General features: G+C 44.2%; 1 protein-coding gene across 10 annotated transcripts in view; it reads left to right on the forward strand.

The window, feature by feature from the left end:
• The window catches only part of mef2cb (myocyte enhancer factor 2cb), a 79,139-nt gene that overhangs the window by 39,569 nt on the left and 22,902 nt on the right, over window positions 1-16,668 (forward strand). For 9 of the 10 annotated variants that reach the window (XM_083903934.1, XM_083903933.1, XM_083903932.1 and 6 more), the window contains one exon: window positions 414-617. The exons of the other annotated variant lie outside the window; for it this stretch is intronic. In XM_083903934.1, the coding sequence (XP_083760060.1) occupies window positions 414-617 (204 nt within the window). The remainder of the gene's footprint in view (window positions 1-413; window positions 618-16,668) is intronic. 10 annotated transcript variants of the gene reach the window in all.

Below are 16,668 nucleotides of genomic sequence, written 5' to 3' on the forward strand. Positions count from 1 at the left end.
CTTCTTTTTTTTTTCTGTCTTTTTTCCTGGTACAGTGGACGCTCTGTTACAGTCAGGGGTTTGTTCAACCATCAGCAAACTTTAGATCCCCTTTAATCTTCTTCTCCGTATTATTACTTAAATGCTTCACAGAAAAGAAAAGTTGTTTTGTCTGATTTTCTCGTGATGCATTTAATGCAGAATCAATCCCCCCGGGGTGAGGGTGGGGGTGGTGGGGGGGAGGGGGTGGGGGCGAATTCTCTGTAGTTAAATGATCACCACATTCCAGGTAAGATACTCATGACTACACGGGTGTTAATAAAAGCCTCAGTTGAGTGTAGGTGTGAGCACAACTCTCTCACGTTGTTAAGAACAATTATTTATACATTCTTATCATCTGATCTTCCTCTTCTGTTTCTTCCTCCTTTACCTAGGTGACATTCACAAAGCGAAAGTTTGGCCTGATGAAGAAGGCGTACGAGCTGAGCGTGCTGTGTGACTGTGAGATCGCCCTGATCATCTTCAACAGCACCAACAAGCTGTTCCAGTACGCCAGCACAGACATGGACAAAGTCCTGCTGAAATACACCGAGTACAACGAGCCCCACGAGAGCAGGACCAACTCTGATATTGTGGAGGTGAGTAACAAGAAAAACAAAGATGGCACACACGCGCACACACACACACACACACACGCTCATGCAAACACACAGAAACGGAAAAGCAGACAGATGGTTCCAGCATTTGTGACTCATTCACCAACCCTTACTTCTCTCTTTTGGTCTTCACACCTAGTGTGTTTGAATTAATTGCTCCCATAGTTTCTTGGTCTTTCCCAAGGGTTCACTCTTTTTAGAACTCTTCTAGAAAAGGTGCACGACGCGCAGTATGTCAAGAACATATGTTTTCTTTAAATTGCGTAAACGTATGTATCACGGGTGTGAAGTCACCTGCTGCTGCACCTGCGCGTCTTAGAGGAGGACGTTGATCCTCCTGTCGTTAACGTGACTCGTGTCAGGAGTCAGATGAAGCAGCGAGTGACGCTGAGAGACTCCAGGATCCTTAAGCTCTCCATGTGAACGCGTTATGCAACGTTCAATCTGGACCTCTGACCAAATGGTCTGTCCCTGCACAGGTGTTCATGCATTTATCCTTAACTCACTGCTGCTGGTTTAATTCCACCTGTTCCACCATGTAGAGCTGAATGAGTTTTATTATAATATCACAAACAAAGCATTAAATATCTTTTTATAAACTTTTTATACCAAGCACCACCTGACGAAATATTGAAGTTAGATGAAGCAAAGAGATAAAGTGACTCTAATTATAATTCTTTTATTTATTATTATCAGAGGTGGAAAAAGTACTAAAATATTGTACTCAAGTAAAATTACCAATACTTTGATGAAATATTACTCAAGTAGAATTAAGAGTAGTCATCTGAAAATGTACTTTAAGTAAAAGTTACTTAGTTTTGGATTTCTGACCCTTGTCATATTTCTACTACCCTCACACCACACGCAAAGTAACTAAGTAACTTTTACTTAAAGTACATTTTCAGATGACTACTCTTAATTCTACTTGAGTAATATTTCATCAAAGTATTGGTAATGTGTGAGGGTAGTAGAAATATGACAAGGGTCAGAAATCCAAAACTATTTTGGAGCTCACGCCCGACGCGACACAGGATATGACGTCACTTTTGGCCACGCCCTCTATGTTCACGCTCCAGTGCTGGTGATAATCACATCATCATTGGTCTGGTTCTGCTGTATATTTTCCTCCTGTACGTCTTCATTGTGCTGAATTTTTATTTTTACTCAGTAACGTATAGGATTTAGAAAGTAACTAAGTACAATACTTGAGTCAATACGTACTCAAGTAAAATACAACATCCTGATTTTAAATTGTACTTAAAAAATACAAACTACTCAAAAAAAGTATTCAATACAGTAACTTGAGTAAATGTATTTCCACCTCTGATTATTATATTTCTGAATATGAACAACGCAGTGGTCGTCTTTTGTCGTCACTGCCTTTGTTTGAAACTCCACTTTACTTTCTGGTGCAGAGGGAAATGTTGCGTGTTAATGCAGCGCATACATCAAGAGCTACAGCACTCAACGTACAGTATGACTAACCCTCACAGTGGAAGGAGAAGAAGAAAAGAGAATGGAGCGGGTGCATTATCGTGGAAAGGATTTAGAGGCGCAGATAAATCTACTCGACACAACTTCTTCTCTTCCTCTCTTGCGCAGCATGTGCTCTTATTCCTGTCCTATCATTCACATCATCAGGCCTTTGTAGAAGTATTCATGTGCATGTGTAAGGTTACATTCTGAAAAAAAAGATGACATGTTTTCATAGTTAAACTGAACATTGAATCATCGCTAATAATCTCCATGTTTTTATTTTACGGCTTATCTTTAATCCATATGAAATGCCACAGTATATGAGAAGGAATATATTCCACTAGATTGTTTACATTTGCCAGTTTAACGTCCGTTTGGATTCCTCGTGTGCCTTTAAGCCGCTCGGTCAGGACTCATCACATGTTTCAGTTCACTGAGACGAGCTCGCTGTGCTTTGAAGCTCTCGTTAACCACGTCTCTATCATAGAGGATGGTTAGCGTTTAAACAGCTGTGTCAGGCAGGGTGAGGGTGAGGGGGGGGGGGGGGGTACGGGACGCTAAAGAGCCTGCTGGGGGAGAGTGCTGTGGATCACTTCCCTACAATATGTGATCCCTGAAGGACTCGGATGAGTCGCTCGCAGTGGGAGAAATCGATGTGAAGAGGCCTTGAGCCTTGGCTTCAGCTCGCTCACTGGATTGGCCGCAGGGCTGACACTGGCACGTTTAGCATGGATGAAAGGGAGTGCGCGGGGGGGTGGGGGGTGGGGGGGTTTGATCTCTCCCGCTGGTCCTTGTTTCGCTGCTGCTCGGCTACGTCACAGGTGCGGCAACGTGGGAGTGAAGTGACCTGTTGAGCTGGAAGAACGATGAGAGCGAAGTCAAGTGCGAGATGAAGGGTTGGATTACAGGCGGAAGACAAAATCTAGGCTCCCCCCCCCCCAAAAGAAAAAAACAAAGACCGTAATACGTGACATATCTAATTTCAAATTTGCGGAAGCTCTTGTCTTTTTAAGTAGAGAAAAACGAACGCACGGCTCTTATTCTGCTGCTGCTGCTGCTGCCTGAAGGTGCAGTGGGAGGAGAGGCAGAGGTAGGGGAGTGTGGGCGGCTGGCATAGAGGCCTGCTACATTAGCAATAAAGCTCTATGTAATTAGCATGTCTTTGGTTGATAATTAGTGTTGTTGAGAGAGTGGCACTGAGAGTGTTGCACAGACTCTCTATAGCTACAGCATGTTTACAAGAGGCTGGGGGGGCTTTTCTCTCCCTCCCTCCCTCACAGTTTTTCCTGTCTTTATTTTTTTTTCTTCCCCCATCCGGGTTTTCATTGAACATGCAGTATCTCTTAAATTGTGTGCATTGTTGAATATGTGTATATGAATAAATCTAAGGAGAAAGAAATGGAGAATAGGAGAAAGGGAAAAAAGGAATATATATATATATAGAGAGAGAGGGAGGAGTGGTAAAGAAGGTCTTGATGACTCACTTGAATGACACTTTCACGAGTGTCTGTGAAAGTAAAGGACCACGGAACCAAAGCTAGCCCTCCTCGCAGCACGGTGTCAACATTTAAGAAGCATCGCTAATCGAAATAGCTCCAAGTTATTATTGTCACGATCACAGTGCGCGACACCCAGAAACCAATTACAATCAATTAAATACGACGACGATGATGAAACAAAGTGAGAAGTTGTTGTTTTTCTTCTTACGCATTGAGACACAGAGATTGTCACATGTAGGATACTGAGGTATTTAAACTAACATGTAATAAAACGTGTACTACACGCCGTTATCAGCTGTTATATAAACAAGTGTGGAGATCCTCTTCATTAATGCTAATTGTTCAAAGAGAGAGACACAGAGAAGGGGCATCTAACCTCGCCGAGGCTCTTGTTGCTCGATGAGAGCAAATGCGGATCATCCAGTGATCGTCCATCTCTGGATGAACAAGTAAGGGCTGCGAGTGTGTGTCGTCCTGGCAGGTGAACAGTACATTCTGTGTCTGGCTCCAGATAAAAGAGTCCAACACGCTGATAGATTTCCTATACTCTGTCTGCCAGGACACTTTTCTGGACATATGAGCAGCATTAGAGGAGAAACTGGAAGCTTTGTTGAGAACAGATTCCTCTTTTTTTTTTAAAACACATATCTCTGCTGAAGAACAATCACTTTCAGCTCTAATTGGTGATTTATTATGCCAGTATGGGGGTTGTTAATTGCAAAAGAACATGAAAGGGGGCTTTCCTTCCCCTTTTTCCGATCACCGCAGATCAAGCTGAAACCTAAGCAGCGCCGGCTGCGTCTCACTGTGATCCGACAGCACACAACAACACGCTGCTGCCAAATCCCTGCTCCACAACGTGTTTGTTTTTCCCCTCTGTTGAAACAAAGAACACAGGTTTGTGAAACAATTGAAGGGGTTAGCGAGTGAAGCCACGATAGCTGTAGCCCTGCAACGCTGGGACATGCAGTACCTGTGCGGGAGAACGCGAACACGACGACGTCTGTGTGTGTACATGCAGTACACAGTTTAAGCCGAGCTACTTAGGCGCAGGGAAGTGGGTTTTTGGCCGGCGTTGGTGTGACTGCGCTGCATGGGTGTGTGTGTGTGCGACTGTGCATGTGTGCACGCGTGGTGACGATTGGTTTAAACCCCGCGGAGATGACGGCGCCGCAGTGACCTCACCTGGTGCGGCACACCACCACCACCACCACCACCGTCGTCATCCGGTATCACATGGACTGGCACATGGCTCCTGAGGAAATGCCACTGACCAATCCCATTTCCAGCAGATTAACCTAATCTCAAAGTTCAGATCACGCTGTAATCTTAAACAGCGGCGGTATCCCACCTCGCCACCTATCCTCAACTCGCTCCTTTCCTCCTTTCCTTCTGTCCTCGCCGAGATGGAAGTGGTGAATGAGAGGGGGAAGGGGAGGGAGGGAGGGACAGAGGGATGGATGAGTGTGAGGAGAGAAGGAGGGGAGGGAAAGAGGGATGGAGGGAGGAAGGCTGGTAATTATTTCCAAAGGTCATTCTGTTAATGACTACCCGCTTGGCTAATGAGATTCAGCAAAGCTCCCTCACCATGTTTCACCCGGCGTATGTTTCACCCCCGTGTGCCGAGACGTGTGAGGAGCACAGGTGTGATTTCAGCCCGGTGACAGTGCACTGGAGGCAGGAGGAGGAGGAGGAGGAGGAGGAGGAGGAGGGTGGGGGTGATGGTGGTAAATGAAGAAACATAAAGAGAAAGCACATCCAGCAGGTACTGTACTGTAATGTCTCAGAGATGATTACAAAAAAAGGATTTGTGTGAAAAAGAAAAGATTTTCCACACAAAGTAAATCATTCCAGTCTTTTTCCCCTGAAAAAAATTCCCCCTCTTTATTAATTAAATGCTTTTTCTCATTATATTCTTAGAAGTCAACAGGACATGTGATCTCCTGCTCTGAAGTGCCAGTGTGTTAATGTTCCGCCTCGCTCTTGTAAAAATATTTTCCAGCATGTGAGCTATTCTATATGCTTATTTGGTTTCCAAACAGCATGGAGAACATTAGCCTTAAGCAGTTTTCTGTGCTGATCAGCTCTCTGAATGACTTCTTCTCATGCCTCTCAAAGACTGTATAATTACTCCGGGCTTGAATGGCTTCACTAATTTACCCTCGATGACTTTTACATGTGTTTGCATCCAAGAGCAACAAGGGAGTCGTATCATATCTCCTGTTCTACAGTTGTCCACAGTCATATTTGTGTGGCGTCGTTTAGGGCACATGCGGTGCAACATGGGGTGGAGTTCGTGTGGGGGGGGGGGGGGTTTGCCACGGCGATCACAGTGGCTCAGTGTTCAGTTGTGAAGAGAGAGATCGGCAACATGACTTGTTTTTCTCGCAGGATTAGGGTCTGAAGCCGCTTTGACCGACTAAGTGAATTAACCTTTTGACACCGGCGAGCTCACAGTAAAGACTTTGATGACGCTTCATGTGCATGATACGTCTTCAAAGATGCTAGTTTTTTACTGTAACAGCACTGTTAATAACCTTTGTTGTTTACAGTCTGTCCCAGAGTTAACACTGAGTTACAAACACGTTTTCAGGCGAAATAACCAAAGCACAAATACCGTACGCAGTGGAAAAAACCCACGCCGTTCCATTTTTGGGACACTAATGTGTTGTAGATTTAAATTTAAATGACTAGCAGAGCCACGGATGTTTATATGTTAATTGATTGGACATAGTTTAAGGCACACATCTGCGTATACGTACGAGGAACTAAAATTACACTGCACGTCTGGCCTGAAACCAAACTTATGATATCCAACGGATCTCTGTGATTAAACCGTGTTAAGGCTTTCAGAACACCAGGGCGGCACAGTATAGGCTCGGTAATATTTCAAAACGCAAGTAAGGCCAGAACCACCAGGACCACTGGAGCCGCTCAAGTGAGTAACGGGGCAAGAAGGTCCTTGACGGAGGAGGAGGGAGATGACCAAGAAGCCAGCAGCAGCAGTCACCATGTGAGGGCTCCAGAAGTCCTCAGCAAAGATGGAAGAACCTGCCAGACCATTTCAACCACACTCCCATCAGTCAAGCCTTTATGGTCATAAATAGATGGAAGCCATATGACAGCTTGCTCGGAGTTTGCCAAATGGCATTCAAAGCTCTCGAAAGAGAGGAAAAAGATTATCTGGCCAGATGATACAATAATTGAACTCTTTAGACAGAACTCCAGCCATAGTATATATGTGACGAGGCGCTGCTCATCACCCAGCTAATACCACATACACTGAGTTTTGGTCGTAGATTTGGGGCTAAGGGTAAAAATCTGAGGCCAAAGAAAAATATCTGCTCATTGGAAGTTTCACGGCTCTGTCCTCTTCGACCTGGACCGGAAGTTCCAATTAACGCTGTTTTTTAGTGTGTATCTCGGGCTCAGTGAGATCTCTGAAAAAACCCGGTCCGGTTACGTAAACAGCGGTTCTCCTGAACAGCAGATCCTCCTGCTCCGGGCACTAGTCCGGGCACATCCGGTTGCGTACATTGAACCGCAGAAGAAGAATAACGTCCGTTGTGGAGGTGTTTCACGAGCGACAGTGTCTTCTGACTCTGGGTCTGACTCCGGGTCAAAGGTCGTCAAAGGGACTGCGGCGGGGAGTCGTGAAGAAGCTATTTTTAAACACTGTTAAAACAATGTTTTGATAATGAGGAGCAGTGCATCCACTATTCCAGAGGGGGGAGCTGTGCTTCTGAGAGCGGGTGTGCTGATTATGTCACTTCCGGGTACTGGCCAATCACAAGACTCTGTCTTCTGGGTGAGAGAGTTGAGTCTGAAATATCGCGGCTGGGAAACGGCGTCAGAAAAGAGGATTTCTATCGGCTCGTTTACAGCAACTAGGAGGTTTTTGAGCATAAAAACAAGTTAATGTATGTAAGTAGACCTCCATAACTAACATATATGTGCAACAGGACCACTCTATGTGACCTTTAAGTTTTCAATGCATAAAAAAGTACAAAAAAGTCAAAATGAGAGGAGTAATCGTCCGTGTTTGCCTTTAAATATATCTGTCACTATTTCCCTCACACTCGAGTGCAACTGGCAACATGTGCTGAAGTCGCCACATAGGAGGGAAAAAAAAAAATACGGCCATAATAAAACCTTAGCCCCAAAACAACCGCCAGCATCTCTGTGTTTGTGTTTGATGTTACTCTTTTTTTTTTTTGCTCTAATAAATGCCTCAAATAGTGGTAGTGGACTAAAAATAGTCTGTGGTGAAGCTAAAAATAGCCGCCTTGCTGCGGTCCTTTGCTGGGAGAGGGTAGAAGAATAGGCTTGGAATCGCTCTCGTGTTCACCCCCCCCCCCTCTCCTTCCTTATGTCTGAAACATAGTGGGTGGGGGCTGTTTTTGAAACGGATGAGTGAGTAAGCGAATTGTCAGGGTGTTCATTCAGCTTCTCTCTCTCTGTGTCTGAAGATCAAGCGTGAAGTGTAGCCCTCGGCGACCACATGCTCAAGACCAACAGTCTGTGACCCTGTAGTGGCCATGAACATTTCATTCCTTGTATACAGAAGAAATTAATTGACTAGTCCCGCCCCCCACCCCCCCCCCCCACACACACACACACCCTCCCTCCCACACACACAAACACACACTTTGAACAAATAGATGCTTCTTGTCTTCTTGTTTTTAGGGGAATTTTCTCTTTTATTTTTACAGATCATACATTTTTGGACACTCGCACGATAGCTTTCTGTGGATTTAATCGTGTTATAGCGTGTGATAAGAGTCTGATTTTACCCTATTAAAAACCTCTTTAAACCTGGGTTTTAACGCACTTTTGTAAGGAAAGGTTTAGTCATTATTTACTCCATGACACACAATTCATGTGGGTTTTTATGACACAAGGCCTGGTACGTGAACATGCTGATAAGTTCTTGGTAAAAACTTCATTTTCCTTGTGTCATTATGACGCACGATCTTTTATAACTGTTGGCCATGAATGTTTGAAGTGAACCTTACTTTTTAATTCTTACTTTTCCTCATTTGCGTTAACGTAAAGATTAAAGATGAAAGATTTTGACCAACACTGACAATGATATTTTAAAAACTGGCATTGAAACTCCGTCGTGAGCATTCCACAGAGTAAGTTCACTGAGTTCATGTTTTATAGATTTTTATTTCCACTTTTCTTACAAAAAGTCTAAAAAGAAGATGACAGATAACATATCTATCTATATATATATATATATATATATATATATATGTATATAATGTCCAGTATCACTTGGATCTCTGTCAGGAGTGTTTTATTGTTTGTTTTTTCCCCTAAGGTCAGTGTTCCTAAGCGGAAGTTTGAGGTACTTGCACAACAACAACAACAAAAGAGCAGGTTTTAAAAATAGACCATTTGAATTGTGCCAATCTGTGGTCCCTATAGTGTGGAGCCACTTCTGAGGCCACGCTGCCAAAAGGCAATGCTTTTCCACTACACGGCCCAAAACAATTCACGCCAGCCATTAAGATGAAATGATGCCTTGTTCTTTGAAACTATTTGTGGAAAATCCAGAATAATGAAGATCTATTTATATAGATGGCATTCCCTGCCCTGCCTAGAGCTCCCCCCCCCCCCCCGGCCTCACCCCCATCTCCTGCCATGATTGCTGCTCTGGGCAGGGTGTGGAAACTCAAGGTCACAGTATAGAGGTCAAGCGGCTGGTCATTGTTACTGAAGGCCTCCCTCAGGCTCCCTTTTCCTGCTGTGGCACCACACGATAAGAGACAGTGAGACAAAAGACGATAAGTGACGATTGGTGGAGGGACAAAGAGCAGATAGAAGGTGGCTGCAGCGGGGACTTGAAGTTTAACCCGTTGCCACCCTGAGGTAACTGCAGTCATTTAGCTGAAGCTGCACTGTTGCTGCAGAGTTTAATAACTTCAAGTAAACTAATCGATTTACTGATAATGTCACAGCGCGGTCACAGTGAACATCACATAATATTTTCAAGGGATCCTTGTTCAGGGCGATGCCGTAAATTTCAAGTCATTCTGAGATACTTTTTGTTTCTGAGAAGAAAGCCAGCTCACTGTCAAAGTGCAGTGTCAAATTTCCTGAATTTCAAAAATTCATAAAAATTATTCCTTAAGAGATATTCAAATATTTTCAACTGATCCTTGTTCAGGGCGATACCATCTATTATGATGGTAAATTTCAAGTCATTCTGAGATACTTTTTGTTTTTGAGAAGAAAGTCAGCTCACTGTCAAAGTGTATCAGGGCAAATGGATCATTTCCTGATTTTAAAAAATTCACTAAAATTATTTCTTAAGAGATATGCAAATATTTTCAACAGAGCCTTATTCAGGGCGATACCGACTATTATGATGGTGAATTTCAAGTCATCCCGAGATACTTTTTGTTTTTGAGAAGAAAGTCAGAAGGTGGCTGCAGCAGGGACGTGAAGTTTAACCCGTTGCCGCCCTGAAGTAACTGCAGTCATTTATCTGAAGCTGCAGAGTTTAATAACTTCAAGTAAACTAATCGATTTACTGATAATGTCACAGCTCGGTCACAGTGAACATCACATAAAGTGCTCGCATGCGATTATGTTGAGTAATGTGAGCGTGTTTCCACTCGCTTAACCATGGAGAAGTGATCTTTTATTTTCAATCAGTAACACACATATAGATAAAGCGCTGTCCCTTTCATTTTTGCAGACATGTATTATGCAACTCGAGTGTGGACGCAGTGAAAGACGGGTGGATAGGGGTGCAGATATAAGTGCCCTTTTTATCCACTTTCACTGAGCTGGCATTGTGTCTAATAATGTCTATCTGGGTAATTATACAGTGCAGTGACTAGACTGAATGACCACTTTGTTCCCAGGGCTGTGATGCTGCTGTAGCAAACACTGTTGGATTCTGACATGTGCTTAGTGTGTGTCTCCTCCATATGGGAAACACTGCACCATCTGGTATTGTGATGTGTACTGGGCTAGCTAACACTGCCTGTCTGTGAGTGGGCTCTCGTCTGCAGCGAGCTCCTTTTAATGGAGATTTTAGCACATGCACAGCCACAGTGTCACAGTTTGGAGGAGCCGTGTTGCCTCCTCCCTTACTCGATAACACTTCCCTCTATTTTTTGCTCTAATTCTCACTCCCATTCAGTCAATCTAGTAATCCCCTAAACAGCGAATATACAGCTAAACAGCGCTGTGAGCTGCACGGTCACTTTGCCCAGAGATGATGGTTTCCAGGCGTCAGCCTTTGATTTGAGATTACAGTGCAGCAGGGCACCAGGAGTAAGGGGCTTCAAAGCCACCAAATAACTGAAAAGTCATTGAAGCGATGTGTGTTTTTTTTTTTTTTTTCATATGTTGGCTCGGCCAGTGCACATGGATGCACAGATGAGGACAGGGAGAGACAGACTGTAATTTGGGGCTTCCATTTCTCAGATTGGTAACCTAGAAAATCAACTATGTCATATCAAACACACACATACAGACACACACCATGTCGCCATCATCCATGGGCATGCCCCTCGACATGGACCTGGCATGTTCTAACCACGCTTCATGAAACTGTGGCCTTCGTGCCTTTGGTCTGCCATCTGCTTCTAATAAGCTAAGCCAGCCTGATCCCTCTGATGTTCCCTCCACTCTGAAAAGCAGAGAGAAATAAAGAAAGAGTGAGCAAGAGACGGGCAGAGTGTGTGTGTGTGGGGGGGGGGGGGGGGGGAGAACAAGTAAGAATGAGCCAGACCGTCAGAAACAGGGAGAATGAGAGCATATCTCAAACATGTGATTATCCTGCCGCCAGCAAAGGCCACCAGTGAGCTTATTGTACAGTTATTGTGCAGCGGTGCCAGGGGATGCTAATCCCCAGCAGGTCCACTTCATGTCCATTTCCACTTTGTGATTTGTGATGGGAAGGGACAGTGTTTATCCCCACTGCCTCACCCCCACTCACATTGAGCCATATTGCTCCTTACCAATCTATTCTCATGAAATTGAGTTTGAGTCAATTGGTCGAAGCAAACGGAGTTCCCAGTTGTCTTTGGTTTCCCAAACTTTTCACCCCCTTTTTTAATTTTTTTTCATGAAATGATCATGATCTAAATCTTAGCTTTTGTCTGTTAAAGAGAATGTTCTCAGAAAGGGAATTTAATTAGTGTGGCCCCTAGCTTTAAATGTCATTTTAATTGTAATTGACTTTTTAGGTCCTAAACCAGCTATTGGATAGTCTCTGATGCGTACTCTGAGTGCACCCTGTGGTCTCGTGAGGCAAACGCTCCTGAAACCAGGTCTGTAGAGTTCTGTGAGCAGCGTCCGATCGTCAGAACGAATCTGTCCGTTTCTCGACCGCTGTGACAAACAGGAGCCGTTTGTTCCGGAAGAATTTTATTTATGTTTTTTAACAGCATAGCAAACGTGATTAGACCTCAGCAGCACAGTTATTAATACTGTTATGAAATACACTACTACAACCATAAATCGCTGTTTTTTTATTGGGGGGGAACTCTTTGTGTTTATTCTTTCGTGCGTTTGCTTACAATGGTGTGTTTTCTGAAGGCCATGCAGTCGTGGCAACGATATAAAGGTCTATTATAAACAGTCTGTTTTTGTAGAGGGTTTTTTTTACACTGATGCTGTCAGCCATTGGGCCGAGGACACTGAGAAACATTCACTGGTCTGGCTGTCGCCAATAGCCATAAACACAATATTGAATGTGTCATACCCTTCAGCCACTGCCAACATAACTGCAGAGGGGAACGGTCAGCAGCGGAGCTCCGTCCAAACACAACGACTCAATCGCAGATAAAGACGCAGCCGTCAAAGCCAACAGTGTTTTGAGTCGGCTCTCGTTGAGACGTGTTAGTATTGTGGAGAATTAGCGGCGAACGGCGGCCGGCAGCGAGACGGAGACAGACTGCACAACAGACTGAAAGAGAGAGATGGGGGCAGAAAGACAGATAGAGGGATAGAGAGAGGGTGAGCGGGGTGGCAGAATGCCGAGCAGACGGATCCTGGTATGGCAGGAGTTCTGTGCGAGCGTCAGCTGTCCCTCGCAGACCCCCCGGGGCCGCTCACAACTCACACCCAAATACCCTCCACGGTTCTCTGAAGAGCGAAGTGAAATAATCACCCCCCAAAACTAGGAAATAAGACTTAAAATTAGAGCTGCAACTAACGATTATTTTCGTTAATCGATTAATCTGTCATTTATTTTCTCGATGAATCGAATGAATCGGTTGCTTCAGAAAATGTCAGAAAATGTTAAAAAACGTCGATCAGTGTTTGTCAAACCTGGAAATGATGATGTTCTTGAATGTCAAACCAAAATGATTCAGTTTTAATGATTTTTTTGTTTATGTGGAGCAAAGAAACCAAGAAAATATTCACATTTAAGAAGCTAAAATGATCAGAAATCTAGTTCAATCATGAAAAAAGCTTCAAACTGATTATCAATTATCGATTACTAAATTAATCGTTTCAGCTCCACTTAAAATACGTAATATAAAGTACGTTTTTTTCCTCTGTGAAACATTTAACTCCAGCCACCGTGATAGCGTGTGGTTATCTCTCTGTACTCCAGCTGAGGCTACAGAAGTGAAGGGTACGGATGAGACGGGTGTCTGAGTATGTAGGACGCCGCGTCTGTGCTGCGCCTGCGTCACTTAGGCCCTGTGACAAGTCGAGTCATGAGGGAGCATCATGAAGAAGGAGTTTAATTAGGAGCAAGCCTCCAAAGGGGCCACGGAGAAAGACACAGAGCCGAGCAAGCACTCACATCTTTTTGCAGCTTTTTTTGGTGTCGTCATCCCTTTTTTATCCCTGTTTCTCGCTCATATTTACTGTACTGAACCATATGCCTCTCTCTTCATGTAGCTCACTTTCACACACACTGTAGAGGTTTGTAGCTCGTTCTCTTATGTGAGCAGCACATTTTGATCATTTCTGCTGGAGCTTCTTTTTCATTTCAACCTTAAACAATCGGTAATTAATTCAAAGGGAAAACATAAAATAAAAACTAATGACCCAAAGTTTATCAGGCAGCAGATCTTAGTTTCTTGTAATCATTTATTACATTTAACATAAAAAAAAACATAATTAAAGTGAATCGTTTTCGTACAATAATCTTGGCACAAATGAACAGCTCATGAATATTTCTGTTTAAATCTCATCCTGTTAGCATATTCCTCAAAGGCTATTTTCATACCTGCTCTTCAAACCTGTGTCTCTCAGCGTTGGATTAGCAGCTCTTTTCCTGAACGCTAATTATTCTGCGTCTTGTTGAAATATGCATCGTTAATGTGTCTCATGGACTCCAGCGATGGTGTCGTGAAAACCTTATATGGAGCAGTCGATGATGAACAAATGCAGAGTGCTGATAAAGTGATGGGCTATTAGAGAAGGGAGGGGGGGGGGGGGCGGTTATATACTGTAGGGTGATGAGGTGGAGACTGCAAGAGTGAGAGCAGGACCTTCTATGGCTCTGTGAACACACCAGCGACTCTGATTGGATGCTAAGTTGTGTGTCAGCTTTTGGCAACAGGTGTGATGACTCAAAACAGGTGGACATAACTGGGATGAGTGGCATAGTGCCCTTGCACCGCACCCTCAATGTGCTGAGCCCTGGTGGAAAGCTAAGCCTCGACCACATGCTTCCAAGTCATATAACACTCACACACTGACTCCCCGCGGTCCATCGACACCCAACGCAACTATTGCCCAACCCCCTGCAAGACCACCAGCTCTGCAGCTCCATACGGGCGTCACCTTTATCCTCTGTCAGCGACGCCCCTGCGTTTATTCTTCCCTAGAATGGAAGTGAATCTCCCTCGCACCCTGAGCCGCCGGCGCTCGGCGGTGGAAATCAGCGTCAAGTTGGAGGAAGAGTTTGTTTTACTTACTCATGTGAACAGAAATAAAAAAAAAAAGGGGGCCAGCAGTTCAGCGCTTGTCAGTTCGATAAGATCCATCGCCAAGACCAGAAACTACACAAAAGAAAATACCAGAACATCTTACATCTTATACGCCTTCGCCAAAAAAAGAGAAAAAAAAAGACACGATGCCAAACCTCTGCTCCCTCTTTGTTCTTTTGACTCATCCAGCTCAGAAACAGCAAAGAGCGCCTGATTTACTATAGGTCTGCTGGAAGTCAGATCTCCTGCATCGCCTCGCTAGATTCGTTTGGTGTGATTTCCTGAAGACTGTCAAAAAGATGTGAGAGACGCTTTCAATTTTCAGAATTCCAGATTTCCACTCTGGGGGCCGAGTGAGGATTCAGAGAAAGAAGAGGAGAGCCGGCGAAATGTTGACACGCTTTACAGTAGCTGCTTCACCACAACGACGCCTCGAGGAAATCAAAGAGTTCTCACACAAACGCAGCCCTCTAAGTTCACTAAAACCACACTGAAAACGGGCCTTTGTTGTGCTGACATGAGAGATGACTGGATTGTTATTTGTTTTTCTGAGCCTGCAGATCACTCCCTGTCACTTGTGCTGCTGGTTGTGATGGAGGAGCTCACACTCGTATCTGCTCCGTGAGAGAGTGAGTGAGTGAGTGAGTGAGTGAGTGCTGACGGAGACAAACAAATGAGAGGAAGAAGTTCACAGAGATTAACTTATCTTAGCATCTATCTTCCTCCTTTCTCCGGCACAGTCTCTCCTTTTTCTTTTTCTTTTTTTTTTTCGTCTTTCTTTCGTGACGCTAACACCCACTCCCACACACCCACACACACAAACACAGACTCATTCCCCTCGTTCCCTTCCCACACACACACGCACACACACACACTCTCCAGAAGTCACATACACACATGACAACATACAGAGAAGGAGAGAGAGCCACACACACACACACACACTTGATCAGCATCAAATACAGGGTGTGCTAAAGTAAATTTAATTACGTCTGTCTGATATGAAGCTTCAGATGAAAGTCGGAGAGCGCAGTGTGAAGCGACGACTGCACAGACAGGAGCAGGCCCGTGATATTCCTCCTGTAGACTAATCTCCCTTTATTAAAGCCGAGGAGGAGGAGGAGGAGGTGTGTGTGTGTGTGTGTGTGTGTGTGTGGAGGGAGGAGGAGGTGAAGGAGGGGGGGGGGGCATCTTTTGATGAGATCTCTAACTGTCAGCTACTGTACTTTTCCTCTCTCTCTCTCTCTCCGTGTGCTTTGTCTCTCACTTTACGAGGCAAATGAACGCAGCACCTATCGGCGCATGCTTGCTCGAGCAAACGCCAGTAAATGTGCTGTGAAACTTATCCCCGTTGTTATGGTCGTCAACAACATCTAAAAAAGGAGCGATGGAGAGCTCGCTCTCTTCACTCTCTTTGTGTGGAGACGCTGCCGTTTCCCCTGCTGCTCTGATGGGGGCAGGTGGCCATCAGGTGGCCAAAACAGAAACTGCCTCATTTAATAGCACACATGCAGTATTCCACAGTCGTGAACCCCCGTGGCTCTGTGCTCTATTTTAATTTCACTTTATGATTTACGTCTATTTGACGATTATGGTTATAAAAAAATGTGTTTCGCCATCACGACTTTGTTTCCGTTCGGCCGTGTAATTACGAGGTTTTCAAGGTCCCGTGATTTGTCATTTGGTCGCGCGTATTATCGTTCTTGTTATTGGATTCGGGTTTAATCCTTTGTGCCGTCTCGAACGTCGAGCTGCGTGTGTTTCACTTGTGTTCACAAAGAAGCCAGTGTGTCCTCGTGTTGTTGGAGGTTAAAAGGAAGCTTGCCAATTTAGTTTTTTTTTTTTTTCTTAGAAATTCACCCAGTTTCTTCACTGGTAATGATTTTAAAATAGTCCAAAGTATATTTATTTTTGAGGAAATGTTTTCCAAACTTCCTCTAATCGGACGAGTCTTTTGTCACGATCAAAAGTGTGCAGGGTATCCACGGGAGCTTAAAAAGTCTTAAATCCAATCATTTGACTTTAAGGCCTTAAATTCTCCTAAAATCTCATAAAAGGTCTTAAATGCAGTTTTTTTGAAAGGTCTTAAAAATCTATTTACGTGACTTTTATTTAAAACATGCATAAACTTCAGTCTCGCTT

Source organism: Microchirus variegatus, assembly GCF_963457635.1.
Source record: "Microchirus variegatus genome assembly, chromosome: 17".
In the NCBI taxonomy this organism is placed as follows: Eukaryota; Metazoa; Chordata; class Actinopteri; order Pleuronectiformes; family Soleidae; genus Microchirus; species Microchirus variegatus.